Source organism: Diadema antillarum, unplaced genomic scaffold (assembly GCF_040938485.1).
Source record: "Diadema antillarum isolate AM-2024a unplaced genomic scaffold, OU_Dant_1.0 seq00001899_RagTag, whole genome shotgun sequence".
Lineage (NCBI taxonomy): Eukaryota > Metazoa > Echinodermata > Echinoidea > Diadematoida > Diadematidae > Diadema > Diadema antillarum.
The window spans coordinates 33,527-57,593 of record NW_027272565.1 but is presented as its reverse complement, the minus strand read 5'-3'; the positions used below and the strand labels follow the sequence as shown (position 1 = coordinate 57,593).

The window sequence follows — 24,067 nt, the reverse complement described above, 5'->3', positions numbered from 1 at the left end:
ATTTGTGACCACCCACAGTGGGTTATTACTGTATGACCAGCATTTGCACCTATTTAGCATAGCAATGGTACTACATACTGTATATATCTTCATTATTGATAACTAAAAGTGGTTGACAAATTATAGCTAGTCCAGATTAACATGTACAAAAAAAAAAGAAAAAAAGAATGAGCCTGACAATGACTTCCATTCTGAAAAGTTTTAATGTTTTGTTTTCTTTCTTTTTTACTGAACCTTTAATATACAGGGTCCATTATTTCATTTCAAGTTCTTCACAATATTTGCTTTTCAATTTGTGCATCCCAAGAAGCATGCACATGTAGGCTTCCAAACAGACAAACTTCCAGTCCATTCTAGGTTCTTCATCGGCAAAATGTACTCTCTGAGCACATAAAAAGGCTAACCAATGCAAAAAAAGAAGGCTAACATATATTTCATCGCTGGTGCGCTGGTTTCTCACGTTCCCTCCGATGGAGAGTTCAATCCCTTTGAAACTGTTAGACTAATTGGAAATAAATTGGGACATTCTGCGGCTCGCCCTACAAAAAATAAAGAAAGGAATTATGCGGTAACAATGTAATCTGCTAAAAGCCTTCCATTAAGTCTGCAAACACTGATGACATATCAAAAGCTGACAAGGTTTCTCCTTGCAACAGTGCATATCTCAAGGACATCACGATACCATGTGGTAACATGCAAAATTCGCACAGCGAGGCCGCTACAGCTCAGCTCACTGCAAAATCAAATGTTTCATTGGGAAGTCTGTTTATGTGAAAGCCCACAATGTTTTTATAGAACTGGCTGATATCAAGTTTGGTGCTAGTGCAGGTATTAGTGCTGTCTTCCAAACAATTGCCTATGTATAATCGAGCTCCAACACCGACGGTCAGGTTAATGCAAGCGGTACCAATCACAATCATCAATTCCAACACCTAGTGTTATCTTCACATCGGTGCAGAGTCTGTGGGATTGCGCTGAAATTGCGCAACAAAAAAGTGATGCCAACTTTGTTTAAGTCAAATATTAAAAGATGTAGTCATGACTGCTTAGTTCAGACACATAATGATGAGATTTCATCCCTTCTCCAAAATACAACAATCTTAAGTTGCTCCCAGGCTCAGATTTATGTGGCCATGTCTATAGTGTTTGAGTACCTTCCGTGGGACACCACTGCATCAGAATAGGCTATGCAGAATAACCTATGCACTGTGTGCATCCATAAATATGAATGTGGGTTTCGCACACAGCAAGGCTAAGACTAACACCAAACTTGAAATGACAAATACATGTATGATAATCCCTGGATGCCAGTGCTAGCCAATGGGGAAAAAGTTTCTGAATTGCTAATAGTTAAGGACACAAACAGTGGAGCTCGGTTCAGCAGACATTAAACATCAGCCCCAACACCAGCTACCAGAAATACATCATAATTTTGAGGTAAACCTGCTTACACCAACTGATTTCAAGTTCAGTTTTATCGCTGGTGCAAGTGTTGGGATAGCACTAGCACCAGCACTAGCACCTAACTAGAAATTACTCATCATCATGAAAGGTCCATTTGAGATGATCTGCACATGGAATTATCCCGGAGAAACTTTCACTCATGCACCACTCTGACTGAATAATTCAGACCCTGAATAATTCAATTATTCAATTCAGGCGATGGAATTGCTCAATTCACCCATCTGCGGCCGTAGCCGCAAACTCTGATACGCATGAATGACTCCTTGGAACAGAGCCACGCTGATTGGTGGTTAGTCTCACTACTCCAAGCTGGTAGTAAAATTATGTAGTTCATAGACGTAGGTATGAAATTTGCATGAGTCTCCATGGTCTCTCTCCCTGGGCTTTGCCCCTAACTGGTGGCTTGAGTCCGACTCCCTTGGCAACCATCAGCTTGTTTCTCGTGCAATTCCTACAGCATACGGGTCTTTGGCAGCGGTTAATGGTTCTGATACAGATGAAACATATTCTTTGGATTTTGGTTTCCTCGTATGTACCACGGTGTGTTTTGCTGCTGGTATGTAGCCAAGTTTGCAATTGTGCCATATGAAGTCATATCAATCACATTTATAATAGAGAGTGCAATAACAATCCTGTATCTACAGTAGATAAGCAATGGCCTGATCAGTGAAATACGTTTAGGTTTTTGTCGAGATAATTCAATGTATCTTGACGTTAAAGACATTACTGAGCTACAGATTCAAATCTTTAACAGTGTTCAGAAGCCTGGTCACTGGACCTAACATGGCTGCTCTTTATTTTGTTGATTTTGTGAAAATATCTAATAAGGGAAAGATAAGGGAAATTTGTCACACTGACCAACTCTCTGATTTAATGATATATGTTCTCAATACTAAGTGGCCTCTGTTGCTTAGATTATAACATGACACTACACTTTATATCAGAAACAGAAGTCAGGTTCCTGCAAATAATGCAGAGGTAATGATGCAGAGGTATTCAGTTTCTATCCCTGCTAGCATAAAGTCACTTAGATGTCTATCAGTCATATAAAGTTTCATGCTCGGCACGCCGTGGAGCACCAATGCGTCGTCAGTGTAGAAGTTTGCCGAGCAGCCTGGCGCACTGTCCAATTTTTGCCGGTTCTGCGACGCCCGCGAGACCCTTCACAATGCGGGCAGCGTCCAATGAATTTGCTATCACCTGGGAGTTCTCGTCCCCGAGGACCAGTGTCCCCAGACAGACCAAGAGGCGGAACTGGGCCTCTGGCTCTTTCTCATCCACGAGTTGCGTGGTTGCCATGGCTACAAACTGCGATTTCGCTTCAATGTCCGTTCCAGTGTGCAGGAGGACGGCGAAGTTTAAGATGACGGTCGCCACGGCGACGTGAACATTTTTGTTCGTGATCTTGAGGCTGTGCATGGCGGCCTCCCCGACCTTGTCGCGGTGACTGGCCACCAGCATCCGTCCCTCCGACTGGGAGAAGCAGTTACACAGTGTTCTGAGGACAAGCATGTGGTTGGGCACGGGGCCCGTATCGGGCGCCAGGCTCAGGAGCTGGTTTAGGAAGGCCTCTCCGTCGCGGGCATTGCAGAAGCTCTGGTTAACGGCCGGGTGGCGAATGGCCAATCGTAGAACATCCAAGCCAGGGAAGACATGTTCTGGTGGAGAAAGACTTTTGGTTACTGGAGTCATAATCAGCAATAAATAGCAAAGTGTACCTTCAAAAAAAATCTCTGAAGTATCCCAAATATAATCTGACATATGACATTTCCTCAATATTGCATATTGAAAGTGTAGTAAATATAGACCAGCAGCCGGATTAAAGGGAACGCAAACCCAAAGAGCAATGTGGATTGAGTGAAAGCAGCAACATCAGTAGAACACATCAGTGAAAGTTTGAGGAAAATCGGACAATCAATACAAAAGTTATGAATTTTTAAAGTTTTGGTGTTGGAACCGCTGGATGAGGAGACTACTAGAGGTTATAACACCAAAATGTTAAAAATTCATAACTTTTGCATCGATTGTCCGATTTTCCTCAAACTTTCACTACTGTGTTCTACTAATGTTGCTGCTTTCACTCAATCCATATTGCTCTTTGGGTTTGCGTTCCCTTTAAGAATCAAATACAGATGTCACAAAAATGACAGAAATCACAGAAGCAAATGTGGCCCAGTATTTGAAATATCCAAAGATAGGGTCACTGTGTCAAAAGCATGATTTGGGGCAGGAACCATCTGAAACTGATCATACATTTTCTTTTTCAAAGAAGTAGTAAGCTGACTGAGGGGAAACCTGATAAGAAGTGGACAGGACTGGACTCACCTTGAGGCCACTTGAGAAGTCTGACCAACGTCTCCATTTGTTGACCGGTGGGAGTGTCTCCCTGACAATTGGACACACTGGCCAGTAGGCTTTCTAAATGGCCAAGACTGGCTTCATCAAGTTGTAGGGCGCCCTCTATTGATGAGTTTAGCTCCCTGATTTTACCTGCATGGCATAGGGTTGTAATGTTGAAGATAGCTCATATGTAGTGAACTTGAAATATAAAGCTGTCAATGTTGGTCACTGATACACAAGGGCACATCTGACATGTCATAATTTGTTTCGCATTACGCAAAAAGGTAGTGTTCCTAGTTTGAATTATCAATTAATGATTGTGACTAATTTCAATTATTGCTTTTTTCTTTTCTTTTCTTTTCTTTTTTTTTTGCATCTGCAGATCACTGGGATAAGAACAGTATGGAATACTTAAAATACAACTGCCCTTACATTTTGTGACAGTTAATTTAAGGAGTCCCTTGACCTTTATATTTGTCCAAAATGTAAAACTTGACAGCTTTGCAGAGAACAAGTAACATCTAGTCTGAGTAGCAAGAATAATTTGAAACCTCCTTCCTTACCTAGAATAGCCGCTGGCTTGGCAGAATCGAACGTGACGAATTCCTTCTTGGGGAAGAACTCGTTTGGTGAGGCAGTCTGGCCGGCAGTGGCTGCTCCGGCCCCAGTTCCCTGGGAGGGAATGTAGCTGGAGGCCCCTGGAAGTGGGTGGAGACAAGATGACATGCTTAACCTAGTGTGTGCCCAGACAATTAGCTTAATCCGTTGAGAACGAGTCCCGATGAAAACGAGTCCCGAATATACTTGGGCAAGTGTCAATGGGAAATGCGTGCTGTAGCAAAATCAGCCCGTCCTCAACGGGTTAAATTGCCAAACTTTTTCGTTGGAATACAGTGATCCCTCCAAAACTTGGCCTAGCTGTAAAGTTATCAAGCCCACCCAGGTGTAGCAACGTGCCTCAGTCCAACATGAAGGCCATGGGGACACGATAGGGATTAGGGGGATTAGCTAATCTCTACGCACTGCTTACTACAGAAGTGGAAATTTTTAAGGGAGGGATTTTTCGATTTTTTCTTTTTTTGTGTGCAAACCAATCAGTGAACAGAGCACAGTAAAGGTTAAAGGCTTTCAGTAGTAAAGCATATTAAATACCTTCTTCCTTCTTCTTTTTGAGTTGTTGCTAACTATTACTGTTGCTCACAAATATTGTTGAACAATGTTTCCAGTGTGTGTCATGTAAGAGCTCTGTGGTCCTACACGCTTACCAATGTCTTTCACACAATGCAGAAAAAAAAAGATACGGGGAAAATCTTGGTTAAAAATAATGAAAAAATTAGTTGAAGGATGAAATCTACTTTGAGAGAAATTGGCTTGTTTCTTGTAGGTAGAGTTGAACAGCAGCCACTGGGCTGCCTTGGCCCTCCAACATATTGTGGAGTTGAAGAAAAACAGAGTGCATGGTCATTTACAAAAGAGTACTTTACTACACTACACAACAATGATGAAATAATTCTTGAGAATAGGCACCATAGACAATTAAAGCGTTCTGTGACAAAGATCGGCATACCAGTAAAGGGGTCGCGAGCTCCTTGACCAACAGTCGGCACAGAGGGGTCACCACGGCTACCAGGAACGTAACGTGATCCACCTGGTGGGAAATACAGTAAAGAAGAAAATATGCGCTTACTTGAACAGTGGGACCCAAAATTGAAGTTTATATACGTCGGCCCACTATGAACATATAGTAGGGCAGATATGTAGCAAAAATTGGTCGAGATGCTCACATCCGGCGGAAAGTATGAAATTTTACATACAGGGGTATTTTGGGGCGCTGATTTCAAAAATTGCCGGATCCAAGAGTTCTGACCATGGGATTGGCTGCCATTTTGAATTCCAATATGGCCGCCACCACGAAACAAATTTAAAGATACCTATCTTCGGTTCTGAATGACCTGTAGCATCAAAATTTGGTACACAAGAGCGTTTTGACATATTGAATTTGATGACAGATTAATTTGAAGTGTTTGACAAACATCAAATGGTCGCCATTTTGAATTCCAATATGGCCGCCATTTTGAATTTTAATATGGCCGCCTCGACAAAATGTTCAAAATCCCTATCTCGAGTTCTCAGTGGTGAGTGATGCTGAAATTAGGTGCAAACAAGTATTTTAACATACTGAGTTAAAAAAAGGATTGATGTGATGTGTCTGACAAACGCAATGCCCGCTATTTTTAATTCCAATATGGCTGCGAAGACAAACATCACCACTTAGATTCACGGGCATGCCAAAAAGTGTTGCAAAAATGAAGCATAATGCACCTGTCACTGATGTCACAATGTAAATACAGCAGCGCGCACTCAATGAGTTCCAAACGCGCGCTCAATCAGGTAGCCTGATTTACAAACCCCAGATAGAGACAACACTCGAAAATGGCAACTATGTAGGAAAATTCAAATTGGCTGCTGTGCAGCTTGTCAGACATAATCAAATAAGTCTGTTATTGAAGTCATCATACCACCATGCTTTTATGTATCAAATTTCAATGGCTTATGTCATTCAGAACTGAAGATAGAGATTTTTGGCAGCGGCCATATTGAAATTCAAAATGGCGGCCAGCCCCGTGGCCAGATCTCTTGGATCCGGCAATTTTTTAAATCAGCGCCCCATAATACCCCTATATGCCAAATTTCATACTTTCCGCCGGATGTGAGCATCTTTTTCACATATCTGCCTCACTAATATATTTTTTAATTTGACGATAAATGGTTAAAGTGTTTGATTTACTCAGGTGAAAACATGACAATGAAAAATGTACTAGAAACAAATATGAGTGTTTGTGACAAGAAACATACAAAAGGTAAGTTCAGCTAGATACTTCAAGTACAAATGGTAACATGCAACACAGACAAAGAATTAAACTCGAAGAATGAGACTATATAACAGATCAAACATGGTAATGAATTTGCCATCATTAACACAGAGTAAAAATCATATAGCTCAGTAATCCATGGTATCAACCATGACTCCTAGTCTATCAACGAGTCGCGTATTAAGGGTTAAAATGAACAACACAATGCCTTACATGAGGGCACTGTTTTCAAGCGAGACACAAACTGAATTCTTGCCTGTGAATGGATCTGCATAGTTTTGTGACGGAGGGGCTGACCCCAGCGTCACACCCTTAGTGTTCTCGATGATGAAGTTGGCGATCTGCTCTAGGTAGTACTGGCTGAGGTCGTTGGCATGGATGAAGCGTTGCGCGGCATGCCACGGGTCATCCGAGACATTGTAGGGCAGCTTGAGATTTGGACGGCCTTCTTCCAAGTCCACGTCGAAGACGTAGTCATACTCCTGTAGCAAAATATCAGCAAAGTAGTCTTTGGCTTTGACAGGAAATTGTGACAAAACTAGAAATTATCAGGAATCAGAAGTTGTGGAAGGGTTTGACGTGCCCCTGTGGTCAAAGGTGTGCCCTTTTTCTTTTGGCCGTTGTTTCTCTTTCACCAACTTCCCTGTCATCAAAGCTCCGTGTCGCGGAAAATAAGAGACTGTTTTGGTCTCCACACTTGATAATTCTCACCTTGCCTTCGTACATGACCTTCCCTGAGCTGGGGGTGACGTCATCTCCCTCCGTCCCCACCACGTCCCCTATCTTGGTCCAGCGCTTCTCCGCCACGCTCCACTGGTACGCCTCCACTGACTTCCCCACCCGGATCAGTTTTGTCTGGCCCTCTTTGGTTCCTGGCAACATCAGACAAGACATATTAAATAAAAGTGAGGCATGATTAAGGAGGGTAGAATGACATTTGCAAATCCCAACATTTATAGTTTAAATCTCTACCTCATCTTAGAATCAATGTAGCACTTTACTGACTCTTAATACATCACAATGAAAAACCATTTGGGCCTAGCTTGACTGTACTCTGAATGCTTTGAAAGTTTTCATCATATGCATAGTAAAAGAAGACAGTTCATACTTCCAGCACATGCATTACAGTGACCACATATATAAAGTTCTCATTTCCATGAATAGGGTTATAAACCAGGGCTTGACATTGACTTTTTACTCTGGCAGCCAATCCAAGCCACTAAAATCTTTGAATCTGAGATTTTGGTGGCCAAAAAAAGAAATGAAGTGAACCAAAATAAAAAGAAATATAAAAATTAATTCAGAATTTCAGCTGGGCAGCTCAAAATATAACCTTTTTGGAATTTTTGTGACCTGACATCAATTTTAGTAGCCTAGGGCCACTGGGCTATTGTTAATGTTGGGCCTTGTACAAAGTATAGTACTTGCGACAACAACCACTGAAATAATACAAGGGGTCTTCACTGTTGGCTTGTCTTGACTCTAAGTAAGCTTATGCTGACTGCAGGAAGCCATAGAATAATGACACACAAAAAAGTAAATTAATTGCATTTACAACCAATGACAAGAACACAAGGAAATCTAAGCAATCAAATGCTTCCGCAAAATAGTATGGAAATACTCTCAGCACTAACCAACTAAGCTGGCATTGCAGGAGAGGTGAAGAAAAAGTTCACAACAAAAAGAAAGTAACCTACACTTCACATTACTTGGAAATCAATGTTTTAAAGCCTTAAGGAAAATCCGCCTACACATGCCAAGAGTTGGTGAAGTAATGGAATTACAGTTAGTTTCCTGCCAGCACAGGAAAAGGACTTTGAACCTTGCCATAAAGATCCTTACTTTGGTTTATGTAGTATATCCATATACTTCATGAAACTGAGAATCAGAAAGAGAAATCATACTGGATGAAGCTGCAAAGGCCCTCCTGTGTGACTTCTTGTTAAGAAATGCTAGATTGTGTCATGTTTTTTTCTACATCCTCCCCAAAACTACCACATCATTCATCCATACCTAGCAAATGGCATGACAATGGGGAGGAATTAAACTTTCCATACAAATACCTTCCAAACTGGTCTTTTTCTCTGTACTTATGCATACTTCCCTACATTTACGTTGAGATAAATTTGTCCTTTCTTTCCAGTTGAACAGGGATGTACACTTTTTAAAGGTGGGCTTACACATGGAACCCTGCCATCGCCACCTTATCTATTTGTTTTTGGTATCAATGTGTTCATTTATTATCATTCCACCTCTCCACGTGGGTACCGATCTAACAGTGTATGGCTGTTTGTCATCTGTCTGCCATTTACAATGGCATCCCTGGTAAAAGCTGTTATTTGTAGTATATTGGCTTCACTGTTTTTTTTCCATTGTGAAGATGAAAAGTAGTGCTTTCAAGAGGCAATATCTTCTTATCGTATGTCACTCTGTTAATCGTACTAAATACTACAAATTAGTATTGGTTGGCATCTCTGGATAGTAGCAGTGTTCTCCAATAGTGGATCTACAAGAGTTAAGCAATGAAGAATAACCAAAGCACATCCCTGAAAGCTAATCACCTCCTCTTATGCAAAATAGATAATGTGGTTGGATCTACGTTTTGGCAATTAAAATTGTTTACACCAACGGCCACTTCAAAACTAAATTTTAGTGGGGGTTTGTTTGAGAGTTGCTATCAGGGAAATAGGAAAAGGAAGCCAACCTGGTTTTTCCAAGTCCGTTTTGTCTGGCAGATCTTCCATCTTGATCCCGCCAAATGTCTGCGTCTTGGCCGGCATGGAGAAGGCGGCGACCTGTTTCTCAAAGGCGGTCTGGGCCTCCGGGTCAGCGACTCGTGACTCAGCGCGGGTGAAGACCCTTGCCACGCCATCACTGCAAGCCAAAGACAAAAGTGAAGAGAGAAAAGGCTGAATGCAAACACTAGGTTGGCGGTGGTTTTAGTTTGGTTATCTTTCAATTATACACAGTTTGAAGAAATCCCCTGCAAATGTTTGAAGGAAAGTCTTTCTTGAGAACAGTAAATCCAAACAGTCACCTATCCTTGTAATAATGGATTCCCCTGACCCCCCCCCCCCCCCCCCCATAAAAAAGGAGAGAAACATTGAACAGAAACAAAGCTACCAATATGAGAACAGGCATATATATTTTGCCAAAAGCTGTACTCCATTTTTAAAATCAACCTTCAGCGCCTTATTTGATGCAGATCCAATTTCAGGTGAATGACACTCATAGTCATGTGCACAGGCACAGCATTAATTTTTGTCTAAGTAGTGATCAAGAAAATATCTCTACACTTCTCAAAAACTGACATGATTTTCCTTTACCCGTTGAGGATGTGTCCCAAGTATACTCGGGCAAGTGTCTATGGGAAATGCATATTGTAGCAAAAGTAGCCCGTCCTCAACGGGTTAACAGGACGAAAACTCCTTACCTTGATCCCACAATAATGTCTCCATTTTGCATCGCGGCCACACTCCAATTGGACTGGGCTGGCATTGTGATGGTCTGCTGACACTGACCGTCCGCCCACACCCTGACCATCCGGTCCTCACTGGACGTGACAAAGTCCGTCCCGTTGGCCAGGAGGGCCATGCTGTAGATGAAGCCAGTGTGGCCCTGGTACTGGTGGACGCAGTCCCCTGTGGTCAGCCACCGCCGGATGGTGCCGTCATTGCTGGCCGACAGGAATTCCATCTCGGAGACGATGGCCAGAGCACGGACGCAGTCGGAGTGACCTGTCATGATAGAAAACACTTCTATCATCTCTTCAAATACATTACACATGTAATATGAATACTTGTAGTGTCTCTGAAGGTCAACTGCTATATCACTTCTTAAGAAAATACAACGGCAGGGAATAATTTTCCTGGTATGGCACCGCAATTTGCTTTGCATTTTTACACCACTGCTACACAAACTAACTTTTGTATAGTTTTCTGCCATAGAAGTGTACAGGATACCATGTGAAATATTGTTCATCAGCTGAAATTGCTAATCAAATTTGAGTTCGAAAATTATTCCTTCAATGGAAACCTTCACACGCACCACCACTTAGTGTAAAACATGATATATTTGTAGCATGAAAATTTCGCAAATTGGAGCTGATGGCGTTTCTCGCAGCATGAAATTTTTGCGACTTGCCACTAGCATCCAATACATACATAGGCAAGAACTTTTATGTGCAATTTAATTTTGCGAATGTTGCTGCTTGCAAAATTCTGGAAATTAAAATGCACACGAACATTCCTCATTTTACAGTATCCCAGAAGGAGATTGAGTGCAAGTGGTTCGATGCAACCCTGCCTCATCTCATGATATGGTACGGGAAGGCATCAGTTTCTATTGCTCACATTAGTATCTGCAGCACTGCCTTATGTTACAACATTAATACAATTGATATAGAAGTGATACACATAATGTCTACGATTGACTGGCTCATTTCATACTTCTCACAAAGAATGCGGGACAATAATATTCAAGGCATGCTTGTACAGCTACACCGATTACACAGACACATAGCACAAAATCTATGCAAGGAATTAACTTTATATATAAATGTTATAGAGGTAAATACATTTAGAATTAAAGATGGTGTCTTGCAATGAACTAGTGCAGCAAATCGCCTACATACCAGTAAAAGTTTGCTCACAACGACCAGCTCGCCACATTTTGATAGTCTTGTCTGCAGACCCCGTCAGCATCAAACCCTGGGTGGGGAGCAGGGCGACTGCCCAGACCGTTGCCTCGTGGCCCTGCAGGGTCATGACGTTGCGTTCGTTGAGCCACACCTTCGCCGTGGTGTCCCACGACCCACTCAAGAGAGTTCCAAACTTCCCTGCAGCCAAGGCACAGACTAGTAGAGAAGACAAAATGTTATATGACAATGAGAACCCAACATACCCATCAGCTATAAAAATAAAGAATAAAAAAAATAAGAAGTTGAATAATTGTGTGTATTGATTGATGGCCTTCCTCTTAACTGAATTTGACTCAAGGAAACTTCTCCCTCTTTTCTTATGACTTTCAACGGCCTCATAAATGCCTCATTACTCTTCACAAATCTGATGTCATAAAATTCCTAGATGACATTTGACTCAAACATATTACACTTAGTGTGTGTGTGTCTTTTTGTTTTTCTTTTGGAAAATACATTTTGTAATAGGGGTATTGTAAAAATTGCACTGACAAATTATGATGCCGGTTTTCAAGGCACAGACATGTAAGTGATCAAACAATACATTAATATCATCCAAAGGGGCTGTGCCGACCAACTTTTTGCACTATCACTGCATAATTTAGCTCATTCATGTTTGCTGCCAGCATGTGACTACTGTAAAACACGGAGCCGACGCTAACATTCCTCGTTTTACAGTACATCACATACAGTGTATCTACAGACTGCATTATTGGAAGTACCACAGGCATCTCCGTATAGTTGGAGAATACACAAAAAGACGATGGAATGTTAGTCTAAAATAATATGCTCTCTGGCCATTTCTCACAAATTTCAACATATTACATCCATATCCTGGGTCACTGGATATCCTGCAAGCCTTTAAATGTCATTTCCTCATAATGGATAGTCCCTCACCTGCTTTTTTTTTTTGTGCTGGGTCAAAACCACTGTGCAAATGGCTGTGAAGTCACAGTGTACCGCACACACACACACACACACACACACACACACACACACACACACACACACATTTTAATAAGCATACAAAGCACACATCATCCATGTTAATGTCACTGTACTTTCCTTTCTGGATAGAAACATTCTGGAGAAAGCTGAGAGTATGAATCAGCTGGTATCAAACAGTAACATATTAAGAAAACTGGCTGAAAATGAGAAGCAGAACTTGGCTTATTGTACCTGTGTTTTTGTGACCTTCCAGCTTGTAGACAGGCGTGGGTCTCTCCAGTGTGTAGGCATGGATCTTTGCATCATTGCTCCCAGTCATGATGAGGCCCTGGGTATATTTCTCACTTGGAGGGAGCACGCAGACACAGGAAACAAAGTTCTGGTGTCCGCTCATGCAGTGGGCTTCCTGGAAGCCAACTCCTTTGTCACTGGCAGAAGGGATATTATGAAGAATGTGTTGATTTAACCTCAAATAGCAAAGTGAATGGCTTACTAAATATGAATCAAACTCGATGGCTTTGATGATACATGTATCTTGGTTTTGCACTATTTCGGGGGGGGGGGGGGGGGGGGGGGAGGGGTGCTCACGTTCTGGGACTAACACTGTTAGGGCTGAGACATGTAAATGCACTATCTGTTTCCACCCAAACACAGTACCACTAAAAATTTACTTTCTATTACTGATAGCTGTAATTTTAAAGCAGCCTATATTCACATAAAAATATGTGTGGGGTGCCTGCATGTATAAATCCTGGACATGCAGGGCTCCTGTGCTAGTACCATGGTAACTTCCATGCATCTAATACATGTACATGCCATGGCTGCCATACATTTGAATACCACTTTTCCTGCTATCATACAGCATTACCAGTAATTTGTATGTCTACATATCATATCAATAAAATGTGAATCTTGTTGCATACACACAACATAAACTGTATTTGTGTATTTTGCAAAACATCTGACATTTTGTTTTGATGTAAAAACATGCCAAAATATTGGAATTTCTCCAAAGTGGAAAAGTGCCAACTTTGCTTCTTGAAAAAGATATATTTACTCATTTTGTTGGTTTGTTTCCAAATTGCAAATTCAACTACTGGGTACTGTATTTATCAAATTCTCTTAAAAAGTCTTGATATGAAAAAATATTTTGCTAACAAACCATTTAGAGTACGGTATCGGTAATGTGCTTCATAGTGACAGACAGTGATTGCAAACTATCTACAAGTAGACAATGCACAATAAACATGCTTTCAAATGTGATACTTTGGTAGAAGTACTGTATACAGCAAAATATTTGTTCACAACTTATTTAACAACTCAAAATGTACACAACATTCAGTAAAGTTTAATACATCATGTGGTAATAGGTTCAAGATTGCACTTGATGAATGTACATCTACATGTATGTAAACTGTGTTCTAAACCATCATTCAAGAATAATTTGCAAGAAATATTTGCACTGAATCAAACAGAGGTTGATCAGTCTCTATTTGATGGTGAACTCCTGAAGTATAAATTGTTTAAGGTACCCGTACTAGGAGGGTAGAACAAAAGTAGACATGTTGATAGAATTTAATACTACACATATTTACACTATAGTCAATGCTCAGATATGATTCAAGTGTTCAAAATTTTGCATGGTACGGAAGACTTTGATCCAGCTGTTCTCTTTGTCATCAATGATCATGTTACGCGTGGTCACAAGTTGAAGTTGTATAAAGGAAGGTGTCGAACAAGTAAACGGTTGAAGTCTTTCAGTCAGAGAGTACAAGTAGTAAATACTTGGAATAGCCTTTGTGCAGATGCTGTTGAGGCAACATCAGTGAATAGCTTCAAGTCCAAGCTCAATGATCACTGGAAGCAGTCAAGCATAACAAATTTAGTCCAGATTGTATCAACTGATAATTCCGTGGATACAGTGCATCACATGGATCTCCTCAGGCTCAGGATTGAATCCTTTGAATGGCCCTCTACAAGTTTTCAGCTTACTGGGCATCATCGTAGGTAATTCAGGTAATAAAAAAATAGTCACATTCACAAATCTCTCCATTTTGTAATTGGCCAAGTTATGAATCATTTCCAACAATTACGCGAAGAGCGGACCTTCTATTCAACAGTACATATAGTTTCGGGGTTGAAACAGCGCATGATTTTGCATGCCGTCTAGTTCAGTTGAAGAAAAAAATTGTTTTTATATCCACACAAATTTGTTTTTGTTTTTCTTTGTTTTTTGGCTCGAAAATAATCTTGTAATAACACAAAATTTGAATTCCCATGGTAAACAGTTAAATACACAAAGATAGTTGGGACCGGACAATTTTTCGCGTTATAACATACACTGTAAGCTGATTCTCACTGTATCCGATCTCGTTATAACAGGATTCCCCTGTATTGCAGAATATTGCACCTGCCATGAACGGGTTCACAACCACATACTGCCACAAATACTCTACATGAAGGTGAACTTGTCCTTTAATTGTGCATCCACTGTGATATCATGGCTTTTTTTAAGTCAATGTAGCCAGGTGGGTGGATGGTTATGTTCTAAACTCATTGACAGTCACTATTTGCATTAGGCCCTTCTCTGCTGTTTTCACTGTAAGTGTAAGTTTCATACGTTCTGATATCATGAGAGCAGTGGTATCTTATTCTTACTTTGAAGTACTGTAAAACATGATATATTCGCGGCATGAAATTTTCACGAATTGGAGCCGACAGCCTTTTTCGTGGCATGAAATTTTCGCGAATTGCTACTGGCATTCAATGCATGTAGTGTAGACAAAAGCTTTCGCGTGCATTTTAATTTCGCGAATTTTGGCGCTCGCGTTTGCGAAATTAAAGTGCACGCGAAACTTCGTTTTACAGTATATCCCAGGCATTAGTAGATCGTTAAATCTGCCTCTGTTTGGTGACCTCACAAAGAGCAACTTTAGGTGTTTCACAAAGAATTTAAGTCAAACTTAAAAGCTTAAAATCTGGTGCTAGTTTCTCTTTTCAATTTTACCTGGACTCTAACACAGACTTCTTTCAGATTGGCAACTTCAAGATTCCAGAATACACTTGAAATTGTTATCGAAATTTGCACACCCCCCCCCCAAAAAAAAAAAAATCCTTTGTCCCAAATTTTTTCAACCATGCCTGTATCACTGTAACATTACAAGTGTAGACTCTATGAAAAAGTCCCCAAAACTGTTGTTCTTATATTGAAGTTAGAATATTATTTTGAAGTCACACACAGCCTACCATAACTTTATGTTGATTTTAAAATTTAAGATCGACTTTGTCTTTGAAATTCTGGACTATTGTCTTTGTGGGACCTTGAGTTTGACTTTGTTGTCTTTGTGAAACACTCCAAGGCCGGCCGGCCAGGCTGTGTAATTTAACATTGTTATCACTGGTTCGTTACTTCATTGGTAGAGACCGTATAGACTAGCCGAGCCGAGTCATTCACTGGCTCACTTTTTGTGTAACTGCTAGAAAGTACGTCCAGATAGATAGGCCCAACCCTAAAATCTAGCCAGACATCTCACGCTTCATCTCCAACTTCCAAAAAAACATGCAATGCAAAAATAATTCATCCGCTCAGACAATAAAAACATGCATGTCAATCACCTTGACGGTATCCACAGACGCGTTGTTCGATCTCTTGAACCTGTAATGATGGCTCCTTCGGGATACAATCCTGCTGCAACAGCACGAATATCAGATTCGTGCCCAACGAGAGTGCAAGATATCCTAAATGGAGCTGCCATCTTTAAATCTTTCGTCAATGTGGATTCCACACACTACACATACATAAACGATGACTGACTAATGACTGTTACTGTACAGGTACCGAAAGCCATTGACTGCATGCTACGTGAATGGAGTCGCACCACTGGCTGGTCTTACACCACAGGAAGAGTTCTGTGTGGTCTACACATGCGAGGTGCGGCGTTTCAGAGGCAGGTCGTCGTCTGGTTGCGTAGCTCCCTCTATCTTTCACGGTTCAGGTACTAGTAATTCCACACCACGTTTCGGATTGATAATCATGGATCTAAATCAAGTAAGATTGGTATTGTGTAATTTCACTTCTTTCTTCTTCTTCTTTTTTTTTTGCGAAACGGTAATATTTGTTGCAACCACAAAGCAAGATTAGATGAGATTATGATATAATGACCTCTGACCTATACATAGATATTAATTATAACGAAAATGTGCATGCAATTATTGTTTAGAAAAGGAAATGAAAGAGAGAAATTTGAATTAATTAGATCTAATTGTAGTTGTGTTACAAAAACCAAACGGTTTGTGCTACCAAATTGTCGACCCAAAGCAGAGGAAACTAATGGTTTTTGTGGGTTTTTTAAAAAATGAAATACATTTTTCTATCTGAATAATCATATTTGCAGACCTTTAATCCAAACATTCGTTTTCCATAGATCCGTCACTAATAGGAAGCTCATTATTCTCAAAGTTCTTTTTTTTTTCTTATATAAGGGCCTGTGACGCTGCAGCTGTCCGTGATTACAATGGATCGATAGACTGATAAAAGGAAAGAGGGTCCTCATTTAACAAGATTTCTTCATAAAAGAACCCTATTTCATTTTTAAATTGACTAACCTTACTTCACTTTAAGATCAAAGAAACTTCAGAATGATTAACAAGCATTTTCCAGTCAATCTCGCACTTATTTGCTGTTCATTTGTATAGTTTGGGTATCATCAACAATTGAGAAAATCATACAACAATAAAAGAATAAATAATTCTAAGAACTCTGTTATGTCTGGTCTCCTTATCCAAACTAGATAGGTCTGAGCAATAGTTTGTAATCTGCATTTATATATGTTTGATATACCTAATATATATATATATATATATATATTTATATAAGTAACAAAGCTGCAACAAAGTTCATGCTGTATTCACCAACGGTTTATTTCTTCACACAAATTTTCGAGCGTCTCGCCGCCGCTCGAAAATTTGTGTGAAGAAATAAACCGTTGGTGAATACAGCACGAACTTTGTTGCAGCTTTGTTACTTATCTTTTTATCTTGCCAACACGTGGACTACCTTATCAACATACCATATGAAGAGTTTGTTCGCAAAAAACGATAAGTCCATTTTTGAAGATTTTGAAGTACGGTCTTTGTCATAAAGTACAAAATAATACATTTTAAATGATATACTGGTCACTACAAAGGTACATTTTTGAAGTTATGGTCAAAAGAAGCAAAAATTTTCTTATTATTCTTTCTATTTTTTTAACCTTTAATCGCAAATATCTCGATTTGGCAAATATGGACTTATCAGTTTTTGCTAACAAACTCTTCATATATATCTCATCGTGTGTTTGTGTGTGTGTGTGTGTGTGTGTGTGTGTGTGGATATTTCATATCTACCTATACTTTAGCATACTAGGCAAGAGATCCTACAGCCCCCTTCAAGCAAGTCACTTCCAGACATAATATTATTTCCCCTTTTCAAGAATCTAATGTATTCAATAAGAAATCACATGTAATGCTGGTATCATACTGTCCTTTGAGATCTACTTATTCCATTACCATGCAATCAAAACACAGATCAATTTATATTGATGGAAAAAATGTGGGAGAATTTTCAATCTTGAAAACAGAAAAATAGGATAAATTCATTTTGGGAATCTACATACCAGATAGGCCTAGGGGAACCAAACCAGATTTACCAGATTTACCAGATTTTTTTTTTTTTTTTTTTTTTTGGGGGGGGGGGGGGCTCCCACTTTTTTTTTCAGAATTTTTATTTATTTATTTATTTTTTCTTTTGCCTGTCAGTATGCAAGTGGTTGGTATGCAAGTGGTAGCAAAATGTTCCCCTCCCTATTCTGGAAACAAATCAACTTTCCTGTTCCCATAAAGTAGGCCCCCTCACTTTGAAAAACGTAACGCTGCCCTTTTATAACTTTCCCAAAAGTAAATTGACAACTTAATATATATATATATTACAACATATACTCCTAATCTCAAAATTCTGTGAGTAAGAGATTTAGAAAACAATAAAAAACAGGATTTTTCAATCATAACTGATTTCAAGTGCAAAGAAATAACAGACCCAATATGTAGGAATGCTTTTTTATACAGAAAGCTCGATGTAATGATAGAAATATTAAGTTTTTTACATTTCTTGCATAAAAGTTCACTTGCTCAGTGACTGCAGGTAAGGTCAATGATTTGAGCAGGGAGGTTCTACAGCTGGAGTTCCAACTGGCCATAATCTATTCAAACAGTAAGTTGTCAGATCTTTTATGGATGTACGAAAGAATTCCACAGGTGCATTTGTTATACCTTTGACCTTCGATGTTTGAAGCCGCCATCATTCTGGGCAATCAGAAGAAGGATTTTGACCTCTAACATTATATCGGTTATATTTTACTAGTTTATTCATTAAAGAACATGAAAGTTTCACTTCATGACAAAACATTCAAAACAAAGGTCAAACTCGTCCAGAAATACCTGCAAAAGTGTATGTTGTGAAAGTATTTGAAAGTACACCCTCTTTGAATGCTGATTTTAACACATTTCTGCTAAAATCCAACAAATGAAACTGATATGGAATAATCTTCGATACCGGTAATAGTTCTTTATAAATCAATATGTCAGATTTGTGCCCGGACATGCCCATGTCCAGTAAACTTGATTTTCATTTCATCAATTTCTTTGTGATTGCTATACCTTTTTGTATTGCTCATGTTCCATAAGTAGGGATGGCGAAAAATTATTACCATCATAAAGACATATCTTTCCTAGAAGGTAGCTGGTCGTTATGCAATGACACATGAGTCTTCCTGTCTGTGGGGCAGCTCCAGTTGGTACACATTAAGTACTAATACTGCAAATATTTCCTTGTGGCGGCTTCGAACATGGGATCAAAGGGAATAACACTGTTCTCACTCCTTTGAGCAATGATGATACGAGTACACCCACAGAAGTGTAAGAGTTCTGTGAGTACACACCGCACAAAGCAGAATGTCGCCCTCATAAGTTAAAGGGGGAGTAGTTGTTATGGATAACCCAAGCGTGAAATTCTGCCAACGACGATTCACCTGTGAAGTTACCTCCGAATCTCATTCTGGAATTGGGTACTCTTTTCTCGTCTTTATGACCAACTTGCCGGCTGTTATCAAATGAAGAACATGTGTCCGTTGATCTGAAATGCAACAATGTCTTAAATCATGGTATGTATGCAATCCTTAGCTTTCTGTCTCTTTCTTCATTGTCGCGTATCTTATCGAAGTTGTAACGTTACAGTACATGCTGCACTTCTCTGCTTCATACGCCACGGACCGTACCACCGTGGCTGTGGCCGTGGTGCACCGCCCGCCCGACCTTCCCTTCTGCTTTTTTAGATAATGGGGGACTCGCCTGCCCTATTTCAACAAGTGTGTGGATCGTTATAACGGCGATGATGGTGGTGGCAGTGCAGTGCCGTGGTGTTGCAAATCGCAGAGGGGAATGTAGATTTCTAACGTGACAGCCACTTAAAAACCAACATGAAAACAAGTTTTACTAGCGTTTTGTATGGTCACATGAATTATTGCAATTGGTGTTGCCTGTTTATATTGGTTGGTCATGTTACAAAGAAGGAGATTGAAATTCATCTTGTGACCGTCGACGTTGTGAGAATGTGTGAATGTGACTTTTGTGAGATTGATTAGGCCAAGGGTGTTTAGTTGCCACTACAGACGAAATGGTTAACAAGCAGTTAAACCCATTGTCAAATGGTTAGTATTCGAGGCCACTTCATTAATGCCCCTCTCATTCCTCCTGTGCATGCACAAGCTCACTCAGAAAATCCCATGGCTTGCATGCATGGCTTGTGCTTGCGGGCTGTCTTCACTGAATGCAGCAGGACACTTGCAATTGCATGAAAGGCGCCCAAAGGCTAGTGCCAGTAGTGGTAGTGGATGGCGGAATTCATGAAGAAAGCGAACCTGTCGCTGTATTAAATACCTACGTACAAAGTGATCAGTTCACTGACAAATTTGAATACCAACCTGCTCTGACAGTGTGGAAAACAAGTGTAGTAATTTGGAGTACATGCACAAGATCAGGTTAGTTCTGATTTTACTTTTCTCTTTATATGGGAACTATACAATCCAGTACATACACCTCACCTGACCTGTGAGATTGTATGTAGTACATGTATGTGCGCGTCAATGCACCACTTTTGGGTAAGTGACTGAGACCATCATCTGATCAGCATGTCGAGGTAATCATGATGACAGTGCAGGCTGTCTGCTACTGGCCCGAAATGGTGACCAGGCACTGGCTGAAGCGTCTCGGCTATCAAGCCAGCCTTGCCTAAAGAGTTTCATTGAAAAGTCTCTTCTTGATTCAAGAAAATGCTTCTTTTTCAACAGCTGAGTGGTGTGTGATTGGAACAGCCTCCCTCAAAGAGTAATGCACTTGTCAATGTAATGACTCACCCTACTACCCCCGGACATGGGTGCGTCATTTCCTCGTTTGGTCCGTCAAATTTGTGACCCAGGTGTTCGTCATTTTACCAGCTTTGTCCGTCAAATTTTTGACCGAGGGGTGCGTCAAAATCCCATCATTGTCGGTCAAAATTTGACCGAGGGGTGCGTCATGGTACGTCACTTGGCTATGGAAAATAACACGCATTATTTTGAACCGAGGGGTGCGTCATGGTACGTTACTTGGCTATGGAAAACTGCACGCATTTTTGCACGCTACCGGTCCCGGATACACGTACCGCGAGTGAAATTACAGTGCGCGCTTTCCCGCGGCAAGTGAAAATCAAAGTCGGGAAGCGTTTTGGAATAAGAGGAAAAAATGCTTGCCAGAATCTGGCAAGCAAAGAATTTAAAAGCCACCCTTTCTCCTTACATTTTCCCTCCAACAAACCCATGAAATCATGCATACTCAATCTCAAACCAGGGACTGTTCAGCGATGATGTAACAACTTAGTTCAATCTTTCCTGTAGAAACGGCAGCAGAAGAACTGCCTGCCGCATGCTATTTTCTGCTCGCGGGATAGCCCGACCAGCTGGCCAGACGCGCGCGCGACGCTGTTAGCTGTGCGAATCTCTACGTACCGCGACTAGGCTGTAGTTACGCAGTACTCGAGCGGGAATATGAATGCCGTGGCGTGGTGTGTACCTACCTGCGCTGCAGCAGTATGCATCCACCGCACTAGCAATGGCCGCGCACACACAGCGCATTCTGCACGCATGTGATTGTCATGTATGGATTGCATGCACAGAATACATACTACTGTTCGGAATATCGTAGCAGCAGCGTGATGTACGGTGAATGACAATACGGTGCTTACATGGTAAGGGAAACTTGCCGAAACTTTTACAAATTATGTTTACGAACCAAAAGAAAATGAAATTGCTTGAATAAAACGTATGCAAAAATTGTTTCAGTATTTACGGGGGTGCGTCAAATGTACCGAGGATGTCCGTCATAAAAGTGACCGAGGTGTGCGTCACTTTCAACGTGTTGTCCGTCAAAAAAGTGACTGTGGTGTTCGTCACTTGCAGCGTTATGTCCGTCAAAAAAGTGACTGTGATGTCCGTCAAAAACCCCGTGTGGTCAGTCAAAAAATGACCATGACGCACCCATGTCCGGGGGTAGTGGGGTGCGTCATTACATTGACAAGTGCATAATTGATTCTACCGTCATTGATATGTTTGAAATATAAAGACTGGATGATCACTGGTGGCCCGACCACTTTTGCATTCTTTGATCAAAATGTCTTAAACGTCCCAACCCCCTCCACACATGCCGTGCGGTACTGAGTAACTGGTAACCAAGGATTACAGGATCTACGTGTATCTCTCCTCCTCCTGAGTCCTACCATAATGATGATGATGATGATGATGATGCTGATGATGATGATAGTGATGATGATGATGATGATGAGGGGAAGGAGATGCTCTTTAAAACAAAATAATTTCTGTGTTGGTTAAGGTAAAAACCCATCCTAAAAACAAACAAATACATTTAAAAAGACTATGAAATGGCTGTGTACTGAATGCCTTCTAGCACATAAAGCAGAAGAGAAGACTTGTGTAGTTTACTTGTACTTTAATAATGCCAGGTACTGCTACCTTCAGTACATGTGTAGCAGGGAGGTGCCCTGGTTCATGGCTGTACTTGATCAGTCATGGTTTCTGACTACACAAACTTTTCAGGTGTTTGAAATTGCATAGAAATGTTTATTTAAGTCTACCCCAGGTCTAGTATCGCTAAACCGTACTAATGCAGTAGACAAATTTGTATCACGTAGATAAGAACTGTAAATGGCACAAAGGTACTAAGACATGAACCAAAAGAAAGCAATCCAAATAATTTTATTCTTAACTGCAGCGTAAGTTTTTTTTTTTTTTTATAGATTTATATTGTATTCTAGTCAAGCAGATATTGTTTACTACATGAATGTATAATGTTTATGCATTCCACATTGATTACTTGTTGACACTGATGTATAAAGCAGATGTTATTGCTGTGCATAAATATGAAAGGAACTGACAGATTAATATACATGTATGTATGAATCATTGTATCAGTGGACATGAATATTGTTTATTATAGGGGATGCAATAAAACTTTTGATAAGAAATATTGTAGAATTTATGAACCTCATTATAGTGGAATTCTGCACTAAACACACATGATTTTCTGCGTGGGAGACTCTTAAAAGGAACTGCTACAGCCTTATGTATGAAAGGTAAAATTTTCTCTCAAGTTGTTGGTATGAAGACAGTGTACATTGTTTATGAAGTACTGTTGATGTAAAATTTATATGCCACATACTCTGTGCATAATATAATTGAAGGTTTGTGAGTATGATACCAGGAAGATAATTATACGAGTGGTTGAATTTGTGATCAAGAACCACATTGACAGAATTAGAAAGGAGTAATATCACTTTTCACTACAAGAAAAGTTGATAATTTCCCACTTTCAGAGAGACTGTATACCAGTACCAATATGTATTTACAACTCACTTTTGTGACATAGGAGGCAGTATTTTCACATGTTGTAACTTTTACGAATATCAGTCAACTCATTTAATTTGTTAGGAAAAAAAAAACACTGCAAAAAATATGGCATCATTTCTTTTGATATATATATACTGTAATATTTTACAAGACTTGGAATAGCCGAGGATACAACAGATCTTCAGTTATGAGAATCACAGGCTGCAGTGATGCTGTCTGATATAATGCATAATCATGTACATGTAATTAGTGGTTTGTGTATTCTTTTATTGAGGCCCCTTAACATACATTTAGTAAACCCCTTTCCAGCCAACCTACTCAATGACAAACAAAGCATTCAAGATCTTTATGGTTATATTGCATTAATCAATTGATGGTTCTCTGAGTACATGTAATCAGTCCAGATAACCACAAATTACATCCATGCTGTATTCCAGCAGTTTCAGTAAGATGTCCATATTCAAAGAATACGATCTATTGCCCGATTAGCCTGTCAATAGAGTTTGTTAATTAAATTTATGAATTAGTATGTACTGCTGGTAATGTACATGTATGAATGGGGTGGCCAGGGTGAACAATAATGGGCCTTTAATTGAATGCATCGAATTGTGCGCGATTCTGAAAAGAAATAAACACAGTTTAACCCGTCAGCTAAATTTATGCATATACTGCTCCACCTTTTAACTTCATAAATGTACTGTCAGAGAAAAAGACTAGGTTTCTGTTTGGAAACTATCTTGTCTCCTACCCAAGCC

At 40.1% G+C, this 24,067-nt stretch overlaps 1 protein-coding gene across 1 annotated transcript; it reads right to left on the bottom strand.

The window, feature by feature from the left end:
* Nucleotides 1-847: 847 nt before the first annotated feature.
* LOC139713057 (phospholipase A-2-activating protein-like) lies at nt 848-16,159 on the bottom strand. The gene is made up of 11 exons (XM_071624818.1): nt 15,937-16,159; nt 12,553-12,749; nt 11,311-11,532; nt 10,111-10,414; nt 9,382-9,551; nt 7,389-7,549; nt 6,934-7,159; nt 5,372-5,452; nt 4,368-4,502; nt 3,790-3,954; nt 848-3,122 (listed from the first exon to the last, which is right to left on the bottom strand). The coding sequence occupies exons 1-11, from the start codon at nt 16,074-16,076 to the stop codon at nt 2,554-2,556; spliced, it is 2,370 nt and encodes a 789-aa protein (XP_071480919.1). The 5' UTR covers nt 16,077-16,159; the 3' UTR covers nt 848-2,553.
* Nucleotides 16,160-24,067: the final 7,908 nt, after the last annotated feature.

Excerpts from the sequence above, each read along its gene's own strand:
- LOC139713057 (XM_071624818.1), bottom strand. The coding sequence starts at position 16,076 with ATGGCAGCTCCATTTAGGATATCTTGCACTCTCGTTGGGCACGAATCT. Across the intron at positions 7,550-9,381 it reads AACGGACTTGGAAAAACCAG|GAACCAAAGAGGGCCAGACA; the intron begins GTTGGCTTCCTT and ends TGATGTTGCCAG. Across the intron at positions 4,503-5,371 it reads AGCTCGCGACCCCTTTACTG|GGGCCTCCAGCTACATTCCC; the intron begins GTATGCCGATCT and ends ACCCACTTCCAG.